Below are 23,043 nucleotides of genomic sequence, written 5' to 3' on the forward strand. Positions count from 1 at the left end.
TGTCGGAATGATCGCAGAGGCGCTTGTAGCTGGATTAGTAACTGATTATTCTGATAGATTTTTTTCACTATCAATGTCGTGGTTTAATTGCAATGGGCTGACATGGTTCTTTCAATTGAGATAGAGATGGAGACAGTTTATTTTGGTAGATTCTAACTTCTTGCAAATGCTTGTTGGTTAAAATGGGAAACTGCATAGATAGCATGTGCTATTCTTATATGAAACTGGATTGGTGGATGCTCCACTGTGTAACAATGGTTGGTACTTTGTTTTCATTCATTGGGACATAAATGAAAGCCTTGACATGACACTTCCCCAACAAATCTAGTTAAGTCCTTACAAAATGCTAGTTGCACAAAGACATTCAAGAATGAGACAAGTGTGTGACTCTCAGTCTTTATCCTCAGTGACATGATCCACTGTGTCCTTGGTTTCTAATGGGAACACAAGTCCTGCAGAGAGGACACATTACGAAGGCTATGTGGAGCTCAGAAAGAACTCAGAAGGGTCATTCCATGAAATGAGTGCCTTTGCGTCCCTTTGATATATTAAGTAGAAATTGTGCATCAATATTGAATTTTAAAAGGATGTTAAATTAAATGTAGTTCCCTTTTTAATATAAACCGAATGTCCTTCTGTGCACCGTCTTAGACTTATAGGAAGATCTTAACCCCAACATTTCTCCAAGTTTTAATCATCATGACAAAGTCATTTCTGAAGATTATTATTTATTTAATGTGATTAGTGATTCATTTTTATGTAAAACCAAAAACTCTCCCTCATTTTAAGGTCAACCCTGTTACTTGAACTGAACTCTCATTTTAATATGGTGAAACTATTCTTCAAAAAAATTCTACATCTAATAAAATCGTAAAACCACAGTGTAAAAGCAGGTGAACTGGTTCTACTCTTTTTCACAATTTTTCTGGTGTTTTGTGGTGGAAAACTGAGTGGCACCCAATTGGTGGAATGACCCAGAGACTGATATACACAAATCTGCTACAACAATAAAAACCAAACAGCATGTAACCTATTGAACGTTACATTGGAGTTACATAAAATAAAAGGTCAGCCAAATAAGTCACATAGCTATAATTTATGTGAAATAAATATATTTAATGTGGCCAGTTCTTTTGAACCTGATTTTTTAAAATATATATATATATATATATATATATATATATATATATATATATATATATATATATATATATATATATATATATATATATATATATTGTCTTGCATAAAGTATGGATGTACTTACTGTATTTTTCTTTCCAACTTTTTAGCTAAATTCAAGGAGATATGCCCTGGTGGGATGGGCTACACTGTCACGGGATCTTACAAGCCCAAACCACCCAATAAACTACCCAGCCAACCTGAGACCATCAACAAGCCAATGATCACCCACCAAGAGCCTGTGGCCCCGCCTCTGCCCCTGCCGACACATGAGAAACCAGTGGAGGCCTTGAGCGTCGCTGAGAGACAGCTTCCCTCTGTACCAGGCAAGTCAACACCATACAGCAAGCAACAGTAGAGGAGAAGCCATCTTTACTAATGTACTATGGAAAGACAGAGACAGAAGATTGGGCTGAGCTGGGTGGGACTGAGTGTGACTCATAAATAGGGGCCATGCTCTTGTCTTTTCACTATGCTGGGCTGTTTTGATATGTGCAATGTTGTGTACCTACAGTGCCAGCGCAAAACTTTTTCGTCCAAATAAAGAGTAATCCACCCGTTCAACAGTACCAGTCAAAAGTTTGGACACACCTACACATTCCAGGGTTTTTCTTTCTTTTTACTATTTTCTACATTGTAGAATAATAGTGAAGACATCAAAACTATGAAATAACACATATGGAATCATGTAGTAACCAAAAAAGTGTTAAAGTAGCCACCCTTTGCCTTGATGACAGTATTGCACACTCTTGGCCTTCTCTCAACCTGCTTCATGAGGTAGTCACCTGGAATGCATTTAAATTAACAGGTGCGCCTTGTTAAAAGTTAATTTGTGGAATTTCTGTCCTTCTTAATATGTTTGAGCCAATCAGTTGTGTTGTGACAAGGTAGGGGTGGTATACAGAAAATAGCCCTATTTGGTAAAAGACCAAGTCCATATTATGGCAAGAACAGCTCAAATAAGTGAAGAGAAACGACAGTCATCGTTACTTTAAGATATGAAGGTCAGTCAATCCGGAAAATGTCAAGAACTTTGGAAGTTTCTTCAAGTGCAGTCGCAAAATCCATCAAGCGCTATGATGAAACTGGCTCTCATGAGGACCGCCACAGGAAAGGGACCCAGAGCTACCTCTGCTGCAGAGGATAAGTTTATTAGAGTTACCAGCTTTAGAAATTGCAGCCCAAATAAATGCTTCAAAGAGTTCAAGTAACAGAGACATCTCAACATCAACTGTTCAGAGGAGACTGCATGTATCAGGCCTTCATAGTCTAATTGCTACAAAGAAACCAATACTAAAGGACACCAAAAATAAGAAGATACTTGCTTGGGCCAAGGAACACAAGCAATGGACATTAGAACGGTGGAAATCTGTCCTTTGGTCTGATAAGCCTGAATTTGCGATTTTTGGTTCCAACTGCCGTGACTTTGTGAGACGCAGAGTAGATGAACGGATGATCGCCGCTTGTGTGGTTCCCACCATGAAGCATGGAGGAGGAGGTGTGATGGTGTGGGGGTGCTTTGCTGGTGACACTGTCTGTGATGTATTTAGAATTGAAGGCACACTTAACCAGCATGGCTACCACAGCATTCTGCAGCGATACGCCATCCCATCTGGTTTGCGCTTAGTGGGACTATCTTTTGTTTTTCAACAGGACAATGACCCAAAACATTCATGCAGGCTGTTTAAGGGCTATTTGACCAAGAAAGGGAAAGGGGATACCTAGTCAGATGTACAACTGAAATGTGTCTTCCGCATTTAACCCAACCCCTCTGAATCAGACATCCATAATCGACATCCATGTCTTCGGCACCCGGGGAACAGTGGGTTAACTGCCTTGCTCAGGGGCAGAATGACTAATTTTTACCTTGTCAGCTCTGGGATTTGATCCAGCAACCTTTCGGTTACTGGCCCAACGCTCTAACCACTAGGCGTGCTGCATCAGATGACCTGGCCTCCACAACCCAATTGAGATGGTTTGGGATGAGTCCCTCCGTGTAAAGGAAAACCAGCCAACCAGTACTCAGCATATGTGGGAACTCTTTCAAGATGGTTTGAAAAGCATTCCTCCTGAAGCAGGTTGAGAGAATGCCAAGAGTGTGCAAAGCTGTCATCAAGGTAAAGGGTGGCTACTTTGAAGAATCTCAAATATAAACTATATTTGGATTTGTTTAACACCTTTTTGGTTACTACATGATTCCAAATGTGTTATTTCATCGTTTTGATGTTGTCACTATTATTCTACAATATAGTAAAAATAAAAACCCTTGAATGACTAGGTGTGTCCAAACTTTTGACTGGTATTGTAAGTTAAACTAAACAGAGAGTTGTGAGTGTGTGGGGGGTCTTTAAAAATATCTCTCAACCAGACATCAATTCAGTTCCACCCTGGACAGGATGATGAGGATTCACATGCTTTGGCTTGCCGTCGCCTCTCAAACTTCTGGATTCTGAGCGAGAGGAGAGATGGAGCTCCTCTTTCTTATTGCTCAGAACATGCTTGGGAGCTGGCGAGGGAAAGAGAAACTTGGCAGCATTAGAGCGCACAGACTTGTCCAAATTACCGCTAAGCTTCTCTTGAGCTCCGAGTACAGAGGATTCCAATGCAGAGGACAGACTCAGACAAACAATAAGTGGGAAAGCCACTGCCCAAACCTGTGTAGATTAGTGTTTGCATGCGACAAGGGGCTAAAGTTGGCACCACTGAGCTAAAAATCCTGGTGGAGGTGATTTTTCTTTATGCCCAACGTTGTACTACATTAATAACAATCCTGTTTGTTTTTATGACCTCAAGATCTAAATACCGTAAAAACGCCTGAGGGTTGAGTTATGACATGGCATTTGGCCAGTGTTTAAAATAAGGTGTTAGTGGAACGACCTTGTAACTGATTAACATTTGTCCGTTGCTATGAAAAAGATCATGTTTCGACATGGCCATGAACAGCTAAACGTACCCCCAGAGCCTGTGAAGGTGACAGTCTTATGAATTGCAAATGATTGGTCCTCTGGCCCCAGCCAGTAAGGTTTATTAATTTATTCAAAAGCCTGAAGATATTTAATGGAGAAATATAATGAAGTATGTGATGTACTTGTCTCTGACAACTTGATGATCAAGGGCAGGTATATCCAGCCTTGTGCTTCCAAACGGTCCCACTCTTTCTTGATCTCACTCTTGTTTTTTTCTTCATATTTTTTTCATATTTTTTTTTATTGACCAGTAGCCACAGATGCACCTGAGCAGGTAGGTTGGGTTTCTTCTGCAAAAAAAATAAAAATGAAAATAAAATAGCTTTCTTGCATGCGACAAGAAGGATTCACCCTTTAGCCTCTATGGCAGCGACCTGCAGAAGCAGCCTGCAGCGTCACCTCTGCATGAAGTCAGCATCTCACCACTGCATGACTTTGGCCCAATCACTGCTCCACGCTTTCAGCTTAAGAGCACTTCACAGTGGAACATCTGTCAATGCCAATCACAGCTGCTAAGACTTTGCTCTTTGCGCTTTTGTCCAGCCTCATACTGTTTGGATGCGTTTACACAGGCAGCCCAATTCTGATCTTTTTCCACTAATTAGTCTTTTGACCAATCAGATCAGCTCTTTTGCTAATAATTGGGCAAAGGATCAGAATCGGGCCGCCTATGTAAACGCTGTCTAAGAGTCTCCAAAACGGAACAGTCCTGAAACCTTTCTGTAATGGATTTAGTATTGTATTATGATTTGAATTATGTAAATATAGAAGCTCTCTTTTACAATATATTGGTTCTTTCAGTGGAACAGTAGACTCAGCAGCTTGAAACTCTTTAAAGCACTTTGATAAAGGCAGAGTAAGTAAACACTATTGCGCAATCCATTCCCCTAGAGAAACTCCAAAGGTAAAAAAAAAGAAAAGCTGAAGTCAAGTTGGAGTCCACACAACTGATAACTATAGACCCTATCTACTCAATGAAAACCCATGTTTCGCTTCACAACTGATAACTATAGACCCTATCTACTCAATGAAAACCCATGTTTCGCTTCACAACTGATAACTATAGACCCTATCTACTCAATGAAAACCCATGTTTCGCTTCACAACTGATAACTATAGACCCTATCTACTCAATGAAAACCCATGTTTCGCTTCACAACTGATAACTATAGACCCTATCTACTCAATGAAAACCCATGTTTCGCTTCACAACTGATAACTATAGACCCTATCTACTCAATGAAAACCCATGTTTCGCTTCACAACTGATAACTATAGACCCTATCTACTCAATGAAAACCCATGTTTCGCTTCCCACCATCTTGCTCTACAAGCCCTTCAAACTCTTTCCTTCCTTCGGCTGTCATGCAAGCGGATCTCCAATTAGTTTACTGCTGAGCAGCCTATATGACGAGCGCACGCATGACAACGGTGCATGAACGGTACTTGCTCACTGATACCTCATGTCTATACGGATCAGTCCGCTGACCGTGAGGTCCATATTGTGTTTGTCTTGTGTTCTGTCCTTCAAGGAGCTGGTTATTCTGGAGGCTACTAGTAGTAGTCCAATAGTTGAGGCCGAGGCTATCCAGCCACAGCTCTCTCCCGGTGTCTCTACCATGAGGATGGAGCCGGCCTACAAAGGTGTCTCATCCATTTCCTTCCCCTCTACTATCTCTGCTGCTATTTCAGTCTCACAGGGCTGCGCTCACTCTCACAGGGGAAAGTCTGCAAGTTATTTAATTATGATGGTTGTTTTGGCACTGTACCAAACTCTATGTAAGTAGGTCTCCACTGGTGCTTTACGGTCAATTTTACCTGACAGAATAAAAATGAAAATGTGTTGGTTTGAAAAATATCTTGTATTCTTTCCCCTGTAACAGGACTAATCGTCATAAGGGAAAGAGCACCTGCCGTTTGTGATGGGTCTTCTCCAGACTCAAGTCTAGGGTTATCTTAATTGAAACGCAACGTTTCAATTGTTGTAAAAATAGTTGTTTTTTTGTTCCATTCAATACGTATCCAAGCTGGAAAAATCTTTAAACAGCTGTCAGCTCAGCACTTGATGGTGAAGAGTGATTTAACTCTGTCCGCTGGGATTTCTACAGCACCCTGTATTACACTTTTACCCTGTATACTCTGTATTACACTTTTACCCTGTATACTCTGTATTACACTTTTACCCTGTATACTCTGTATTACACTTTTACCCTGTATACTCTGTATTACACTTTTACCCTGTATACTCTGTATTACACTTTTACCCTGTATACACTGTATTACACTTTTACCCTGTATACTCTGTATTACACTTTTACCCTGTATACTCTGTATTACACTTTTACCCTGTATACTCTGTATTACACTTTTACCCTGTATACTCTGTATTACACTTTTACCCTGTATACACTGTATTACACTTTTACCCATTGAAGCTCTCATTTTAAAGATCCCAGAAAGTCTGACTGCACTGTTCTCTCCCCTGGCTCTATCTGTCCTGGTCTCTCAGAGGTTGTGGAGGAAATGTCGCCCCCTGCTCCAGCCCTGATCCTCCCCACCAACGCTGGCCAGGACATCGCCCCTTCTCAGTCAGCAGGTAAGTGCTCACACTGACTACAGTAACGGTGTGACATTTGGACATAGTTTAGTGTTAGGTCAATGTGCAGCTGATGGGTTGATACCTACTATCCCTGCTACATTCTGTATCGGAGCTATCCCAAGCTGATTGTGTATAAATCATGAATGATTAGAGGGATGAAGGGAACACAAGCTTAGTTCATAAATACACCCAGTGTTATCTCCCTCACTCGCCCATTAACTGACCCTTTATTTGTGTTTAACCCTGTGTCTGAATTCCTCCCAGGTCACGGGCAAAAAATAGGCCGATAAGAGGAATTTGCACAGACTGGGAACATGGCACTTTCTAACTCTCCCTGACCTCCTTTCTTTGTCCTTGGGGTTCTCCCCCGTTGTGAGAATATTCTGTGCTCTTCTATATTTAGGAGTCATGTGTTGCTGTTGAGGGGCCACAGCAACATGAAGTCTCTCTCTCCACTTTCTAGATGTGAATAGTCTAACAACATCATTATGGCTTCAAATCACTCCAATGAAAATGCTGAGAAACTTTTATTTCTCACCTGACCCTCACAGAAGTATATTTGGGTCCTGTATTGTTTTATTTAAGAGATTCCAATTTTACATTTTGTTGCCATGTTTCTTCAAAGGGGAATGCCAGTGATTGGTGCCATCGCTAGGCAACCACTTGTGTGAAACCCACCTGTTTTTATTTTGATACCCTGGGTGAGGAAGACGGGAATTTTCAGAGCACTAGAGGAGAGAGAGTGTCGGCACGGAGACTAGTGTGGAGGGAAGGGAGTGGAACTATCTGGTGCCAGGCCCACATAAACCTCTTGGACCAATCAGGGGACCGCAGGGATATTTTGGTTTATTTTTGCTAGGCGGATATCCAAACCCCCAGACCTCTCTCACCTCAGCGCTTTACGTCCTGGTGTCCCGGAAAGGTGACACCATATTAAGAGGCCACAGAAATGTTATGAGGCCTCCCGATGACAGACACTCAGTAAACTGGGCGGCATAATTGCCTCCTTCTTTTCTTAATCATCCTTACTGTGATTGGTCTCTGGTCTCCGTGCCTCAATGCTTGCGAATCATTCTGAACCTGATGTTTCTTTTTAAAGTAAATCCTCTATATAAAAAAAAAAACTATAGTTTTATTGTACCACGGCGCAGATGCTCTTTAAGATGTACTAATAATTACACTCGCTAAGCATTCTGTACCTCAACCAAGCAATCAATTAGTCAATCAAATTATAGTGCTTTTTACAAATACGTTTGTCACAAAGTGTTCAACAGTAACGCTCGACCAAACAGTTGAGGAAAATCTCCTTAGGTGGGAAGAAAGCTTGAGAGTAAGCAGGGGCCCATCCTCCTCTATTTGACTGATGTCCTCGCTAAATCCCGTATAAAACACAGCAGTTTAACAGTAATTGAACTGTATTCCTGAGGAGATGCCACTGTAGCATATTTGAGCAAAGGAACTTCACCTATTGAAATGTGTACAGTAATACTTCAATTCATTTAATTCCACCATACTGGCCTGCTGAGCTATGAAGAAGCCCAGTCATCAAGCTTTCTGACATTGACTACCTCAGTAACACAAATTCTTGGGTAAAGTATTAATAATGTATTTTGATAGATTGCCCTGTGACAATCTATCACCACTCATTTAATCCCCCTTTTATGTTCTCTACTTCTCATCAAGATCTGAAATGGCCCAACCTTTCAGTCACTGTGATTGGACAGTTTCGGCGTATATGGAGTCCTTAGGTCTCTGGAACTTTAGGCCCAGTGACCCACGTCTGTAATATGTCTGCATATCGATGCCTTTTGATGGGTATTAGACACTATGATTTACTCTATTCCCTACTTTCCCTCTGTGGTATGTAAGGCAATTTCCCACTGTCAAGACTGAGTAGACAGATTGATGCACATACTGAGCAGATTTGTCATACAAAAACACATTTGCAGCCATGAGTGGGATGCTGATGAGACTATTAGCTAGGGAGAGGAAAGGACATTTGCAGGAATGGAATAGATTTGTTTATGCCGCGCATATAGAAACTGTATTTTTGTATTTAATATTTGAAGAGTAGCATGAGGTTTCCTTCTCTCTCTCCCTCCTCTCTCTCTCTTTCTCTCTCTCGGCCAGAGGTGGATGAGTGCAAGGTGAACCCTCACATCTGTGGCCAGGGGTTGTGCTACAACTCTGCCGAGGGTTATACCTGCATCTGTAACAAGGGCTACCAGATGGACGAGACACACACCACCTGTGTAGGTGAGAAACAAGAAGTCAAAGGTCACATCCATTTATCAGACCAATGGGAATAGTCCTCTTCTCATTTGGTCTGATTGGATTTCACTCTTCACATTGCGCCCAGATCCATTTAATTACATCAGTAAATAGGAATGATTTTACTAGCCTTTTGGAGGCCTCTCTTGATGAAGGAATAGTTATGTATACATTTAGACACGGTAGGAGAATCCTTTAGCGACCTCTTTGCTACAGTGATGGTTTGAAATAAAGACTCTATATCCACTGCATCTCATGCTACTTGAATCCACTTACGTGTCATGTCAGTATGTCTCTAAGCAAGTTGACTCATGTTCCATCCCATGTCTCCTGCCATGCTGTACCTGTGGATAGATGTTGATGAATGCCTGGATTCTGCATCATTGTGCTCCAACGGCCGCTGCAAGAACACTCCCGGCAGCTTCCTGTGTGTGTGCCAAGCAGGCTTCATGACAGATGAGGAGGGAACCAGTTGCATTGGTAAAGCCATTTCACACACATACCACCACGCTCCCTGAAATACAGAGACACACCAAAAACAATAGCAGAAGCCTCGGAGATTCAATACCTGCTGTGCACCGCAGTACCAGGCATTTGGATAGCCGTTTGGGTGTTTTCATTTCCCCAGTCGTCTTCAGTATAGTTCCCTGTTGGCTTAGCCCCCCTCCCTGGAGATAGGGGCAAAGTTTTAGATGGTGACCACAGTGTGGCCCATTAGCGACGTCCTCCTCCTCATCCTCCCTATCCTGGGATATAAATACTGGGAACACTGTTATTAGGTGGTTTCTGGTGTTTCTACACACGTTTTCAATTCCACAAAATGACACAAAATTAGGTTTGCAGAGGCAAAAAGCTGGTGATTATTTCCCCATAACTGTACTGTAACAGACTAACATCTGAAAATGAAATATGAGAGTATAATTTATTACTGTTTGCAAGGGATTTATATGTGGATATGAGCACCAAAACAGGCAACATGAGGACGACAGCCCTAAATATTTTATAGGCAGATGGAACGTTCAGTGAAAACTAAACTAAAAAGACATTGAGAACCCTGACTTACCCAGAAGAAACACTACATGTCACGTTAAAACAAAAAGAAAGTGTGCACTCTATGTGCAGTCTGTGACTTGTTTTGTTGACTCATGGACTCCCACTCTCTGCATCAGGGTGGGGGATGTTTGGTTTCTAAGGAAGGGAGTGGTATCCTGGCTACCCAGCTGAGGAGGTTATTTTTGTTGGTATCACACCGTTTAAGAGGCAAATTAGGGGTCCCAGTTTCTTTCCTCCTTTGTTCTGTCTTTTTTTAATGTCCCACAGGAAGTCCCGCCCACGGCCCTCAGAGGAAGTTCCAGTCACTTTAGCCTGGCAGTGGTCCATCTTAGGGGGCAAGGAGGGCATGAAGCAGGGATAGGCCTGGCATGAATCAGCAATGTCCATGTTATTCAGTTAAAGTCAAGGAAAGGGTGTCATGAGCCAAACTCCAAGCCCTCTATAATGCCAGACTGTCCAAATAGTTTAGATAGATGGATATCACACTCAGACTGGCGTAAATGAAGGTTTGGCACAGATCGATGGACAGATCAAAAGATTCCATCACTTTAGCCTGAACTTACGCTGCCATTGTTGACATTGGACGGAGTAGTGTCTGACATGGTTGTACAACATTAGCGACACAGGACTAGAATTATTGGTACGCCATCACATTTCGCCAGGGTTTTGGGGATTATGCTTAATGGGTTCGGGTGAGTACCAAAAAAGGAATGGTTATTCTTCAAAGATTCTTGAATGTACTGTCTTTGTTGGAGCCAAGTGACCGCTCTGCTATCTTCAAATCTCTCCCATCTCTGTCTCTCTCTCTTCGTCTCTCCCTCCCTCTCTACATCCCTTTCTCAGATTTAAACGAGTGTCTGAACACCCACACGTGTCCTGAGGATGATTTTTGTGTCAACACCGTGGGTTTCTACACCTGTTTGCACTGTGACAGCGGCTACAGGATGAGCCCGACAGGCCAGTGTGAAGGTACAGGACGCACCCTTCCCATATTTGAGTTCTATTTTGAGAGCTTTAGGGGCAGGAGAATTAGAGGGGGTTTCATGGTAAGACAAGGGCATGGCTGTTTTTGACCTATCAATAACATGGTATGCTTCCTCACACATCAAGCACTCATCCCACTGAAACCAATGGCCTTTTTTGGTGTTGATTCTCTCCTTGCCTCTTTTATAAAACTCATTTCCCCACACCTCTGTCTCTCTCTCTGTCTCTCTCTCTCTCTCACTCTCTCTCTCTCTCATAGATATAAATGAGTGTCTGGACTTGGGTGTGTGTCCGTCCGGCCTGTGCATCAACTTCCCAGGCTCGTATGAGTGTGATCTGTGTCCAAAGGGCTTCCAGGGCCAGGGAGGACAGTGTGTCGGTATGTGACTGAACATTCTCCTTCCCTCACAAATAATCAGGAGCATCGAAATTACTGGAGCGGCTTGGCTCTGCATTCAAATTCCTTCCACCAATTTGGAGTAAAAAAAAAAAAAGACTTGTTTGACAATCCATCGTTCTGTGTCTTGTGCGTGAGTGTGTGTGTGCACGCATGTACAGTTTAAACATACACTACATCACCGAAGTATGTGGACACCAGCTTGTCGAAGATCTCATTCCAAAATCATGGGCGTTAATATGGAGTTGGTCCACCTTTGCTGCTATAACAGCTTCCACTCTTCTGGGAAGGCTTTCCACTAGATGTTAGAACATTGCTGCGGGGACTTGCTTCCATTCATCCACAAGAGCGTTAGTGAGGACGGGCACAGATGTTGGGCGATTAGGCCTGCCGAACCATGAAAAACAGGCCCAGACCATTATTCCTCCTCCACCAAACTTTGCCCTTGGCACTATAAATTGGGGCAGGTAGCATTTTCCTGGCATCCGCCAAGCCCAGATTTGTCCGTCGGACTGCCAGATGGTGAAGCGTGATTCATCACTCCAAAGAACACATTTCCATTGCTCCAGAGTCCAATGGCGGCAAGCTTTACACCACTCCAGCCGACGCTTGACATTGCGCATGGTGATCTTAGGCTTGTGTGCGGCTGCTCAGCCATGGAAACCCATTTCATGAAGCTCCCTTCGAACAGTTATTTTTCTGACGTTGCTTCCAGAGGCAGTTTGGAACTCGGTAGGGAGTGTTACAACCGAGGACAAATTATTTTTACTCGCGACATGCGTCAGCACTCAGCGTTCTCATTCTGTGAGCTTGTGTGGCCTTCCACTTCACAATAACAGCACTTACAGCTGACCGGGGAAGCTCTTGCAGGGCAGAAATGTGATGAACTGACTTGTTGGAAAGGTGGCATCCTATTCCGGTGCCACGTTGAAAGTCACTGAGCTCTTCAGTAAGGCCATTCTACTGCCAATGTTTGTCTATGGAGATTGCATGGCTGTGTGCTCAATTTTATACACCTGTCAGCAACGGGTGTGGCCGAAATAGCCGAATCCACTAATTTGAAGGAGTGTCCAAATACTTTTGTATATATGGTGTAGGGGTGTGTGTGTCTGTACGAACGTGGAGAGATCACCCACTGCTCTGCTGTTAGGTGTGTGCTTTGTCCTGCGGCTGGTATTGACATTGGCTCGTCCCCCACTCCATCTCTCTTACACTCCGCCTTTACTACGAAGTCCAAGAGTTTCCCCTGAATCCCTGAGCCACAGCGCTGGTTCACTGCTTCTGTCTTCTCAAAGCCCTCACACAGACTGCAAGCAAGGGGAATTGGGACAGACTGTATTTTTGGCGAGGTATTTAGTGAGACAATATCAATATTTAGCATTTCTAAGACTATCCTCATTTAATCTTTAGCGTTTCATACTATCCTCCGCTTACAGTAATATGTTTTTTTTAACCTGCTGTTGGTCATATACAGCCCACCTTTGAAAACTCACCAGCTACAGTGCCTTGCGAAAGTATTCACCCCCTTGGCATTTTTCCTATTTTGTTGCCTTACAGTCTGGAATTAAAATAGATTTTTGGGGGGTTTGTATCATTTGATTTACACAACATGCCTACCACTTTGAAGATGCAAAATATGTTTTATTGCGAAACAAACAAGAAATAAGGAAAAAATAAAAAATAACCTGAGCATGCATAACTATTCACCCCCCAAAGTCAATACTTTGTAGAGCCACCTTTTGCAGAAATTACAGCTGCAAGTCTCTTGGGATATGTCTCTATAAGCTTGGCCTATCTAGCCACTGGGATTTTTGCCCATTCTTCAAGGCAGAACTGCTCCAGCTCCTTCAAGTTGGATGGGTTCTGCTGGTGTACAGCAGTCTTTAAGTCATACCACAGATTCTTAATTGGATTGAGGTCTGGGCTTTGACTAGGCCATTCCAAGACTTTTAAATGTTTCCCCATAAACCACTCGAGTGTTGCTTTAGCAGTATGCTTAGGGTCATTGTCCTGCTGGAAGGTGAACCTCCGTCCCAGTCTCAATTCTCTGGAAGACTGAAACAGGTTTCCCTCAAGAATTTCCCTGCATTTAGCGCCATCCATCATTCTGACCAGTTTCCCAGTCCCTGCCGATGAAAAACATCCCCACAGCATGATGCTGCCACTGCCATGCTTCACTGTGGGGATGGTGTTCTCAGGGTGATGAGAGGTGTTGGGTTTGAGCCAGACATAGCGTTTTCCTTGATGGCCAAAAGCTCCATTTTAGTCTCATCTGACCAAAGAACCTTCTTCCATATGTTTGGGGAGTCTCCCCCATGCCTTTTGGCGAACTCCAAACGTCTTTGCTTATTTTTTTCTTTAAGCAATTGCTTTTTTTTTCTGGCCACTCTTCCATAAAGCCCAGCTCTGTGGAGTGTACGACTTAAAGTGGTCCTATGGAGAGATACTCCAACTCCGCTGTGGAGCTTTGCAGCTCCTTCAGGGTTATCTTTGGTCTCTTTGTTGCCTCTCTGATTAATGCCCTCCTTGCCTGGTCCATGAGTTTTGGTGGGCGGCCCTCTCTTGGCAGGTTTGTTGTGGTGCCATATTCTTTCAATTTTTTAATAATGGATTTAATGGTGCTCTGTTTTTATAACCCAACCCTGATCTGTACTTCTCCACAACTTTGTCCCTGACCTGTTTGGAGAGCTCCTTGGTCTTCATGGTGTCGCTTGCTTGGTGGTGCCCCTTGCTTAATGGTGTTGCAGACTCTGGGGCCTTTCAGAACAGGTGTATATATACTGAGATCATGTGACACATCATGTGACACTTAGATTGCACACAGGTGGGCTTTTCTAACCTCCCTGGGCGAGGTGGGACACAAGTCAACAGCCAGTGGAATCGCGTGGCGTGAAATACAAATACCTCAAAAATGCTATAACTTCAATTTCTCAAACATATGACTATGTTACACCATTTTAAAGACAAGACTCTCGTTAATCTAACTACATTGTCCGATTTCAAAAAGGCTTTACAGCGAAAGAAAAACATTAGATTATGTCAGGAGAGTACCCTGCCAAAAAATAATCACACAGCCATTTTCAAAGCAAGCATATATGTCACAAAAACCAAAACCACAGCTAAATGCAGCACTAACCTTTGATGATCTTCATCAGATGACACTCCTAGGACATTATGTTATACAATACATGCATTTTTTGTTCAATGAAGTTCATATTTATATCAAAAACCAGCTTTTTACATTAGCATGTGATGTTCAGAACTAGCATACCCACCGCAAACTTCCGGTGAATTTACTAAATTACTCACGATTAACGTTCACAAAATACATAACAATTATTTAAAGAATTATAGATACAGAACTCCTTTATGCAATCGCGGTGTCAGATTTTAAAATAGCTTTTCGGCGAAAGCACATTTTGCAATATTCTGAGTACATAGCCCGGCCATCACGGCTAGCTAATTTGACACCCACCAAGTTTGGCCCTCACCAAACTCAGATTTACTATAAGAAAAATTGGATTACCTTTGCTGTTCTTCGTCAGAATGCACTCCCAGGACTTCTACTTCAACAACAAATGTTGGTTTGGTTCCAAATAATCCATAGTTATATCCAAATACCGCCGTTTTGTTCATGCGTTCAGGTAACTATCCAAACGGTGACGTGCGAGCGCATTTCGTGACAAAAAATGTCAAAATATTCCATTACCGTTCTTAGAAGCATGTCAAACGCTGTTTAAAATCAATTTTTATGCTATTTTTCTCGTAAAATAACGATAATATTCCAACCGGGCGACGTTGTATTCATTCAAAGGCTGAATGAAAAAAATGGAGAATTCTCATGAACGCGCATCTCCAGTGTCACTGTCCCCAGCCTGACCACTCACAAATTATCCTGCTGTTCTTCGCCCAGAGACAGGACACACGTCATTCCACTTTCTGGCGCCTTCTGAGAGCCAATGGAAGCCTTAGAAAATGTCACGTTACAGCAGAGATGCTGTATTTTCGATAGAGATGCAACAGAAGGATAACAAATTGTCAGACAGGGCACTTCCTGTATGGAATCTTCTCAGGTTTTGGCCTGCCATATGAGTTCTGTTATACTCACAGACACCATTCAAACAGTTTTAGAAACTTTAGAGTGGTTTCTATCCAAATCTACTAAGTATGTGCATATTCTCGTTTCTGGGCAAGAGTAGTAACCAGTTTAAATCGGGTACGTTTTTTTTATCCGGCCGTGCAAATACTGCCCCCTAGCCCCAACAGGTTAATTAATTATGTGACTTCTGAAGGTAATTGGTTATACCAGATCTTATTTAGGGGTTTCATAGTAAAGGGGGTGAATACATACTCTATGCACGTACCACTTTTCTGTTTTTAATTTATTTTTTTAATTTCACTTCAACAATTTCGACTATTTTGTGTATGTCCATTACATGAAATCCAAATAAAAATCTATTTAAATTACAGGTTGTAATGCAACAAAATAGGAAAAATGCTAAGGGGGTGAATCCTTTTGCAAGGCACTGTACATGTGGATTGCAGACTAGGTCGCTGGGTACAGTATAGCAGATTGAGGGCAGTCTGGTGGTACTTTGTCTTGTCATTGAGGTGCATTAGGCCTCACATCAGGCTTAATCCTAGCTCCAAGACATCATGTTAGCTGCCTGGGAGACCTGCAGCAGAATCAACACACACATTCTATGAGTGAAATCCCTACCCTGTATGGACAGTATTACCCAACCATATTTATAGCAGCAGTAACCCAGCCTGCAGATGCCAGGGTCACACAGCCAGGGATACCCTCCAAAGTCTCATTGAGGTAGTGGTGCTGGTTTAGCTTCTTAGCTAGGTCATGTCAACTTTCAATGGGTCTGTGTTCGTGTGGTTGTATCCTATCCAAGATAATGAGGGTTGTTTACACACATTATGCAGTTCCAGGTGCATTACCTTAACCCAGGTGAAGGTTGGCCCAATCCATTAATCACAAATACCAGTGTGCTGGAGTTTCTTTTTCAAATATCCTTCCTAACATGTCAGCATGTTTAGACATTTGAGATATTAAGCACATTGTAAAAGTCTTTGACTCCCATTTTCTTGGCTCTGCCCAGACGTAGACGAATGCCTGGACCCATCAATTTGTGCCAACGGGAGGTGCTCCAACTTTGAGGGATACTTTGTCTGCTTGTGTAACGATGGATTCACGCTCAGCTTAGATGGACAATCATGCGAAGGTAACATCCTAATTCTTTTCCCTAGTGTCTATCTCTATGTTTCATGGTTTTATGTGACTTTCAAACGACAGCCCAAAGCTGTATGGACAGTGTTGCACAGCCATATTTAACATGAGTTTCTAGGAGCCTAATCTATTTCTACCAACCATGGACACATAAAATGATGGCCAAATATATTGGCACCCTTCTGCAGTTATCTTGGTGAAAGGCTGCGCAACCAAGTACTAGCCCCGGGTGCCAATAGTTTTGTCCATGTCATTTGTCTTTATTTTCTCAATTAAAATTGTGAACATAAGTTTACAAAAATACAATTGGTTCTTTAATCTTGAAAATCTAATCACAAGTTGTGGTGACCAATATATATTTTTTAACTTATTTTAGAAGACATAGGGAATTATTTAAGAAAACTACAGTGCTGTGAAAAAGTATTTGCCTCTTTCCTGATTTCTTATTTTTTTGCACATTTGTCACACTTAAATGTTTCAGATCATCAAACTAATTTTAATATACACAAAGATAACCCAAGTAAACACAAAATGCAGTTTTTAAGTGATTATTTTATTTATTAAGGGGAAAAAGCTATCCGAACCTTCATGGCCCTATGTGACAAAGTAATTGCCCCCCCTTGTTAAATCATTAATTTACTGTGGTTAATCACATGTTTTGGAAAGCTGAGTTCAATTTCACTAGCCACACCAAGGTCTGATTACTGCCAGACCTGTTGAATCAAGAAATCACTTAAATAGAACCTGTCTGACAAAGTGAAGTAGGCCAAAAGATCTCAAAAAGCAAGACGACATGTCGCGATCCAAAGAAATTCCAGAACAGATGAGAAACAAAGTAATTAAGTAATCTATCAGTTTGGAAAGGGTTACAAAGCCATTTCTAAAGCTTTGGGACTCCAGCGAACCATGGTGAGAGCCATTATCCACAAATGGAGAAAATTTGGAACAGTGCTGAAACTTCCCAGGAGTGGCCGGCCTACCAAAATTACCCCAAGAGCGCAGCGATGACTCATCCAAGAGGTCACAAAAAAACCCACAACAACATCTAAAGAACTGCAGGCCTCACTTAAGGTCAGTGTTCATGACTCAACCATAAGAAAGAGACTGGGCAAAAATGGCATCCATGGCAGAGTTCCAAGGCAAAAACCACTGCTGACCAAAAATAACATAAAGGCTTGTCTCACTTTTGGCAAAAAACATCTTGATGATCCCCAAGACTTTTGGGAAAATACTCTGTGGACTGACGAGACAAAAGTTGAACTTTTTGGAAGGTGTGCGTCCCGTTACATCTGGCGTAAAAGTAACACAGCATTTCAGAAAAAGAACATCATACCAACAGTCAAATATGGTGGTGGTGTGATGGTCTGGGGCTGCTTTGCTGCTTCAGGACCTGGACGACTTGCTGTGATTGATGGAACCATGAATTCTGCTCTCTACCAAAAAAATCCTGAAGGAGAATGTCCGGCCATTAGTTCGTGACCTCAAGCTGAAGCGCACTTGGGTTCTGCAGCAGGACAATGATCCAACACTCACCAGCAAGTCCACCTCTGAATGGCTTAAAAAACCCAAAATGAAGGTTTTGGAGTGGCCTAGTCAAAGTCTGGACTTGAAACCGATTGATATGCTGTGGCGTGACCTTAAAAAGGCGATTCATGCTCGAAAACCCTCCAATGTGGCTGAATTAAAACAATTCTGCAAAGAGTGGGCCAAAATTCCTCCACAGCGATGTGAAAGACTCATTGCCAGTTATCGCAAACGCTTGATTGCAGTTGTTGCTGCTGAGGGTGGCACAACCAGTTATTAGGTTTAGGGGGCAATTACTTTGTCACATAGGGCCATGAAGGTTCAGATAGCTTTTTTCCCTTAATAAATAAAATCACTTAAAACTGCATTGTGTGTTTACTTGGGTTATGTTTGTGTAATATTTACATTTGTTTGATCTGAAACATTTAAGTGTGACAAATGTGCAAAAAAATAAGAAATCAGGAAGGGGCAAATACTTTTTCACAGCACTGTACATGTGTGCTAATATATTTCGGCACAACTGTACAAGGACAAAGGACACTTTAGGAAAGGTGCGTCACTCAGCGTTCCCAGAGAGTCTGTGTTGCATGTGGTGGATGGCTGTGAGTAGTATTCACACAGTATCCTGACCCAGCCACAGCGGGTAGATATGATACGAGTCGGAACAGGAAGTCGTTAGACCATGTGACACAGTCCAGATAGGCCTTTATAGCAGCAGTAACCCAGCCTGCAGATGTCTGGGTCACACAGCCAATCCCATAGGGAGACCCTCCAAAGTCTCATTGGAGGTAGTGGTGCTGGTTTAGCTTCTTAGCTACGTCATGCCAACTTTCAATGGGTCTGTGTTCGTGTGGTTGTATCCTATCCAAGATAATGAGGGTTGTTTACACACATTATGCAGTTCCAGGTGCATTACCTTAACCCAGGTGAAGGTTGGCCCAATCCATTAATCACAAATACCAGTGTGCTGGAGTTTCTTTTTCAAATATCCTTCCTAACATGTCAGCATGTTTAGACATTTGAGATATTAAGCACATTGTAAAAGTCTTTGACTCCCATTTTCTTGACTCTGCCCAGACGTAGACGAATGCCTGGACCCGTCAACTTGTGCCAACGGGAGGTGCTCCAACTTTGAGGGATACTTTGTCTGCTTGTGTAACGATGGATTCACGCTCAGCTCAGATGGACAATCATGTGAAGGTAACATCCTAATTCTTTTCCCTAGTGTCTATCTCTATGTTTCATGGTTTTATGTGACTTTCAAACGACAGCCCAAAACTGTATGGACAGTGTTGCACAGCCATATTTAACATGAGTTTATAGGAACCTAATCCATTTCTGTTTAATACCAACCATGGACACATAAAATGATGGCCAAATATATTGGCACCCTTCTGCAGTTATCTTGGTGAAAGGCTGCGCAACCAAGTACTAGCTCCGGGTGCCAATAATTTTGTCCATGTCATTTGTCTTTATTTTCTCGATTAAAGTTGTGAACATAAGTTTACAAAAATACAATTGGTTCGTTAATCTTGAAAATCTAATCACAAGTTGTGGTGACCAATATATATTTTTTAACTTATTTTAGAAGACATAGGGAATTATTTAAGAAAACTACGTGTGCTAATATATTTCGGCGCAACTGTACAAGGACAAAGAACACTTTAGGAAAGGTGCGTCACTCAGCGTTCCCAGAGAGTCTGTGTTGCATGTGGTGGATGGCTGTGAGTAGTATTCACACAGTATCCTGACCCAGCCACAGCGGGTAGATATGATACGAGTCGGAACAGGAAGTCGTTAGACCATGTGACACAGTCCAGATAGGCCTTTATAGCAGCAGTAACCCAGCCTGCAGATGTCTGGGTCACACAGCCAATCCCATAGGGAGACCCTCCAAAGTCTCATTGGAGGTAGTGGTGCTGGTTTAGCTTCTTAGCTACGTCATGCCAACTTTCAATGGGTCTGTGTTCGTGTGGTTGTATCCTATCCAAGATAATGAGGGTTGTTTACACACATTATGCAGTTCCAGGTGCATTACCTTAACCCAGGTGAAGGTTGGCCCAATCCATTAATCACAAATACCAGTGTGCTGGAGTTTCTTTTTCAAATATCCTTCCTAACATGTCAGCATGTTTAGACATTTGAGATATTAAGCACATTGTAAAAGTCTTTGACTCCCATTTTCTTGACTCTGCCCAGACGTAGACGAATGCCTGGACCCGTCAACTTGTGCCAACGGGAGGTGCTCCAACTTTGAGGGATACTTTGTCTGCTTGTGTAACGATGGATTCACGCTCAGCTCAGATGGACAATCATGTGAAGGTAACATCCTAATTCTTTTCCCTAGTGTCTATCTCTATGTTTCATGGTTTTATGTGACTTTCAAACGACAGCCCAAAACTGTATGGACAGTGTTGCACAGCCATATTTAACATGAGTTTATAGGAACCTAATCCATTTCTGTTTAATACCAACCATGGACACATAAAATGATGGCCAAATATATTGGCACCCTTCTGCAGTTATCTTGGTGAAAGGCTGCGCAACCAAGTACTAGCTCCGGGTGCCAATAATTTTGTCCATGTCATTTGTCTTTATTTTCTCGATTAAAGTTGTGAACATAAGTTTACAAAAATACAATTGGTTCGTTAATCTTGAAAATCTAATCACAAGTTGTGGTGACCAATATATATTTTTTAACTTATTTTAGAAGACATAGGGAATTATTTAAGAAAACTACGTGTGCTAATATATTTCGGCGCAACTGTACAAGGACAAAGAACACTTTAGGAAAGGTGCGTCACTCAGCGTTCCCAGAGAGTCTGTGTTGCATGTGGTGGATGGCTGTGAGTAGTATTCACACAGTATCCTGACCCAGCCACAGCGGGTAGATATGATACGAGTCGGAACAGGAAGTCGTTAGACCATGTGACACAGTCCAGATAGGCCTTTATAGCAGCAGTAACCCAGCCTGCAGATGTCTGGGTCACACAGCCAATCCCATAGGGAGACCCTCCAAAGTCTCATTGGAGGTAGTGGTGCTGGTTTAGCTTCTTAGCTACGTCATGCCAACTTTCAATGGGTCTGTGTTCGTGTGGTTGTATCCTATCCAAGATAATGAGGGTTGTTTACACACATTATGCAGTTCCAGGTGCATTACCTTAACCCAGGTGAAGGTTGGCCCAATCCATTAATCACAAATACCAGTGTGCTGGAGTTTCTTTTTCAAATATCCTTCCTAACATGTCAGCATGTTTAGACATTTGAGATATTAAGCACATTGTAAAAGTCTTTGACTCCCATTTTCTTGACTCTGCCCAGACGTAGACGAATGCCTGGACCCGTCAACTTGTGCCAACGGGAGGTGCTCCAACTTTGAGGGATACTTTGTCTGCTTGTGTAACGATGGATTCACGCTCAGCTTAGATGGGCAATCATGCGAAGGTAACGTTCTAATTCTTTTCCCTAGTGTCTATCTAGTTTTTCATGGTTCTATGTGACTTTGAAATGACAGCCCCAAACTAGCTCTACCAAGTCCCTGAATGATCTAGAAGACTGGATGACATTATAAGTGGATGATGTCATAGTTTAGAGAATCACCCTTTTAGCCCAAGCTGAATTAGCCACTGGTTAGAAGCTTCCAGAATGCCCATAAATATAAACAGCATAATTGCTACACAGAGTGAATGCTGTAAAAGTAAGTACTACCCCATAATTACTAATTTGTTCGGGCACTGTTTGTATATGTGACATAGTTAATGACTTTGCCTGCCTAAGACTGTCAGTTTAGCCAAGCGAAGCACTTTTTCTTGGCTTTTTCCACAGCATTTTATGCCAGTCACAAGGCACCTTGCTTAAAGGACTATTTTACCCATGTAATCGAGTGGTTTTGTTGTTTTCAGTAGTCCAAGGTAGATGCATTCACAAAAAAAAGGCATTTCAAAACGATGTCGGTGTCTAGATATCCATCTTTGAATGTCCTGATCAGTCCTGATGTTCACCATTGTCCATTTGAGTTAATTCCTACAACTCCCAAGATTCCCCTCTCTCTAACTGGGTAGAGTGGTCGGTGTGTGGGTTGAACTTGGTTCAACAGTAGGTGTCAAACAGTGGAGGCTGCTGAGGGGTGGATGGCTCATAATAATGACTGGAATGATATCAAACACATATATACCATTCCACTAATTCTGCTCCAGCCATTATCATGAGCCCGTCCTCCCCAATTAAGGTGCCATCAACCTCCTGTGGTGTCTCAAAAGTGCTTCACCTTAATCAAATATATGACAGGAGAGATTATTTCACAGAAAATAATAATGTTCCTTGAGATTTGCCGGAGTTTAGCGTGACGGAAAGTAGCGAACAGCCATGCTCTGTGCTCTCGTCGTGTCCCGTCATTGAGCAGAGCAGCCTAAGTGGAGCCGTTGCTATACTCACACACATGCAGAGCCAGCAGGAAGCGGGTGACACACAGAGAGGAGTAGCTAATTTACTAACGGAGGAAATGATTTATCATTTCTGGTTTCGGGCAGAAGCAATCTGGCCTGGGTAGTGTAGGGCCTGAACGTCGCGGGCATGGGTAGGGATCGGGCCGAGCTCTAGTAAACATTGGTCACTGAAGATAATTTGAATTACACGTCCACAGTCGGTTGAACACATATGAACAATGCGACAAGTGGATTCAGCTAGCAAGAGCTACTTTCTGTGAATCACTGGCATAGAAGAGCTGTTTTCTGTGAGTCACTGGCATAGAAGAGCTGTTTTCTGTGAGTCACTGGCATAGAAGAGCTGTTTTCTGTGAGTCACTGGCATAGAAGAGCTGTTTTCTGTG

General features: G+C 42.4%; 1 protein-coding gene across 4 annotated transcripts in view; it reads left to right on the forward strand.

The window, feature by feature from the left end:
• Nucleotides 1-23,043, forward strand: part of ltbp1 (latent transforming growth factor beta binding protein 1) — a 133,598-nt gene that overhangs the window by 76,417 nt on the left and 34,138 nt on the right. For 3 of the 4 annotated variants that reach the window (XM_014154513.2, XM_014154517.2, XM_014154516.3), the window contains 12 exons: nt 1,293-1,508; nt 4,400-4,422; nt 5,681-5,792; nt 6,658-6,744; nt 8,878-9,003; nt 9,373-9,498; nt 10,915-11,040; nt 11,315-11,434; nt 16,564-16,686; nt 19,293-19,415; nt 20,415-20,537; nt 21,537-21,659. In XM_014154513.2, coding sequence (XP_014009988.2) covers nt 1,293-1,508; nt 4,400-4,422; nt 5,681-5,792; nt 6,658-6,744; nt 8,878-9,003; nt 9,373-9,498; nt 10,915-11,040; nt 11,315-11,434; nt 16,564-16,686; nt 19,293-19,415; nt 20,415-20,537; nt 21,537-21,659 — 1,428 coding nt within the window. The remainder of the gene's footprint in view (nt 1-1,292; nt 1,509-4,399; nt 4,423-5,680; nt 5,793-6,657; nt 6,745-8,877; nt 9,004-9,372; nt 9,499-10,914; nt 11,041-11,314; nt 11,435-16,563; nt 16,687-19,292; nt 19,416-20,414; nt 20,538-21,536; nt 21,660-23,043) is intronic. The other variant, XM_014154515.2, reaches the window with a different exon arrangement.

This window comes from Salmo salar, chromosome 18 (assembly GCF_965601325.2).
Source record: "Salmo salar chromosome 18, fSalSal1, whole genome shotgun sequence".
NCBI lineage: Eukaryota > Metazoa > Chordata > Actinopteri > Salmoniformes > Salmonidae > Salmo > Salmo salar.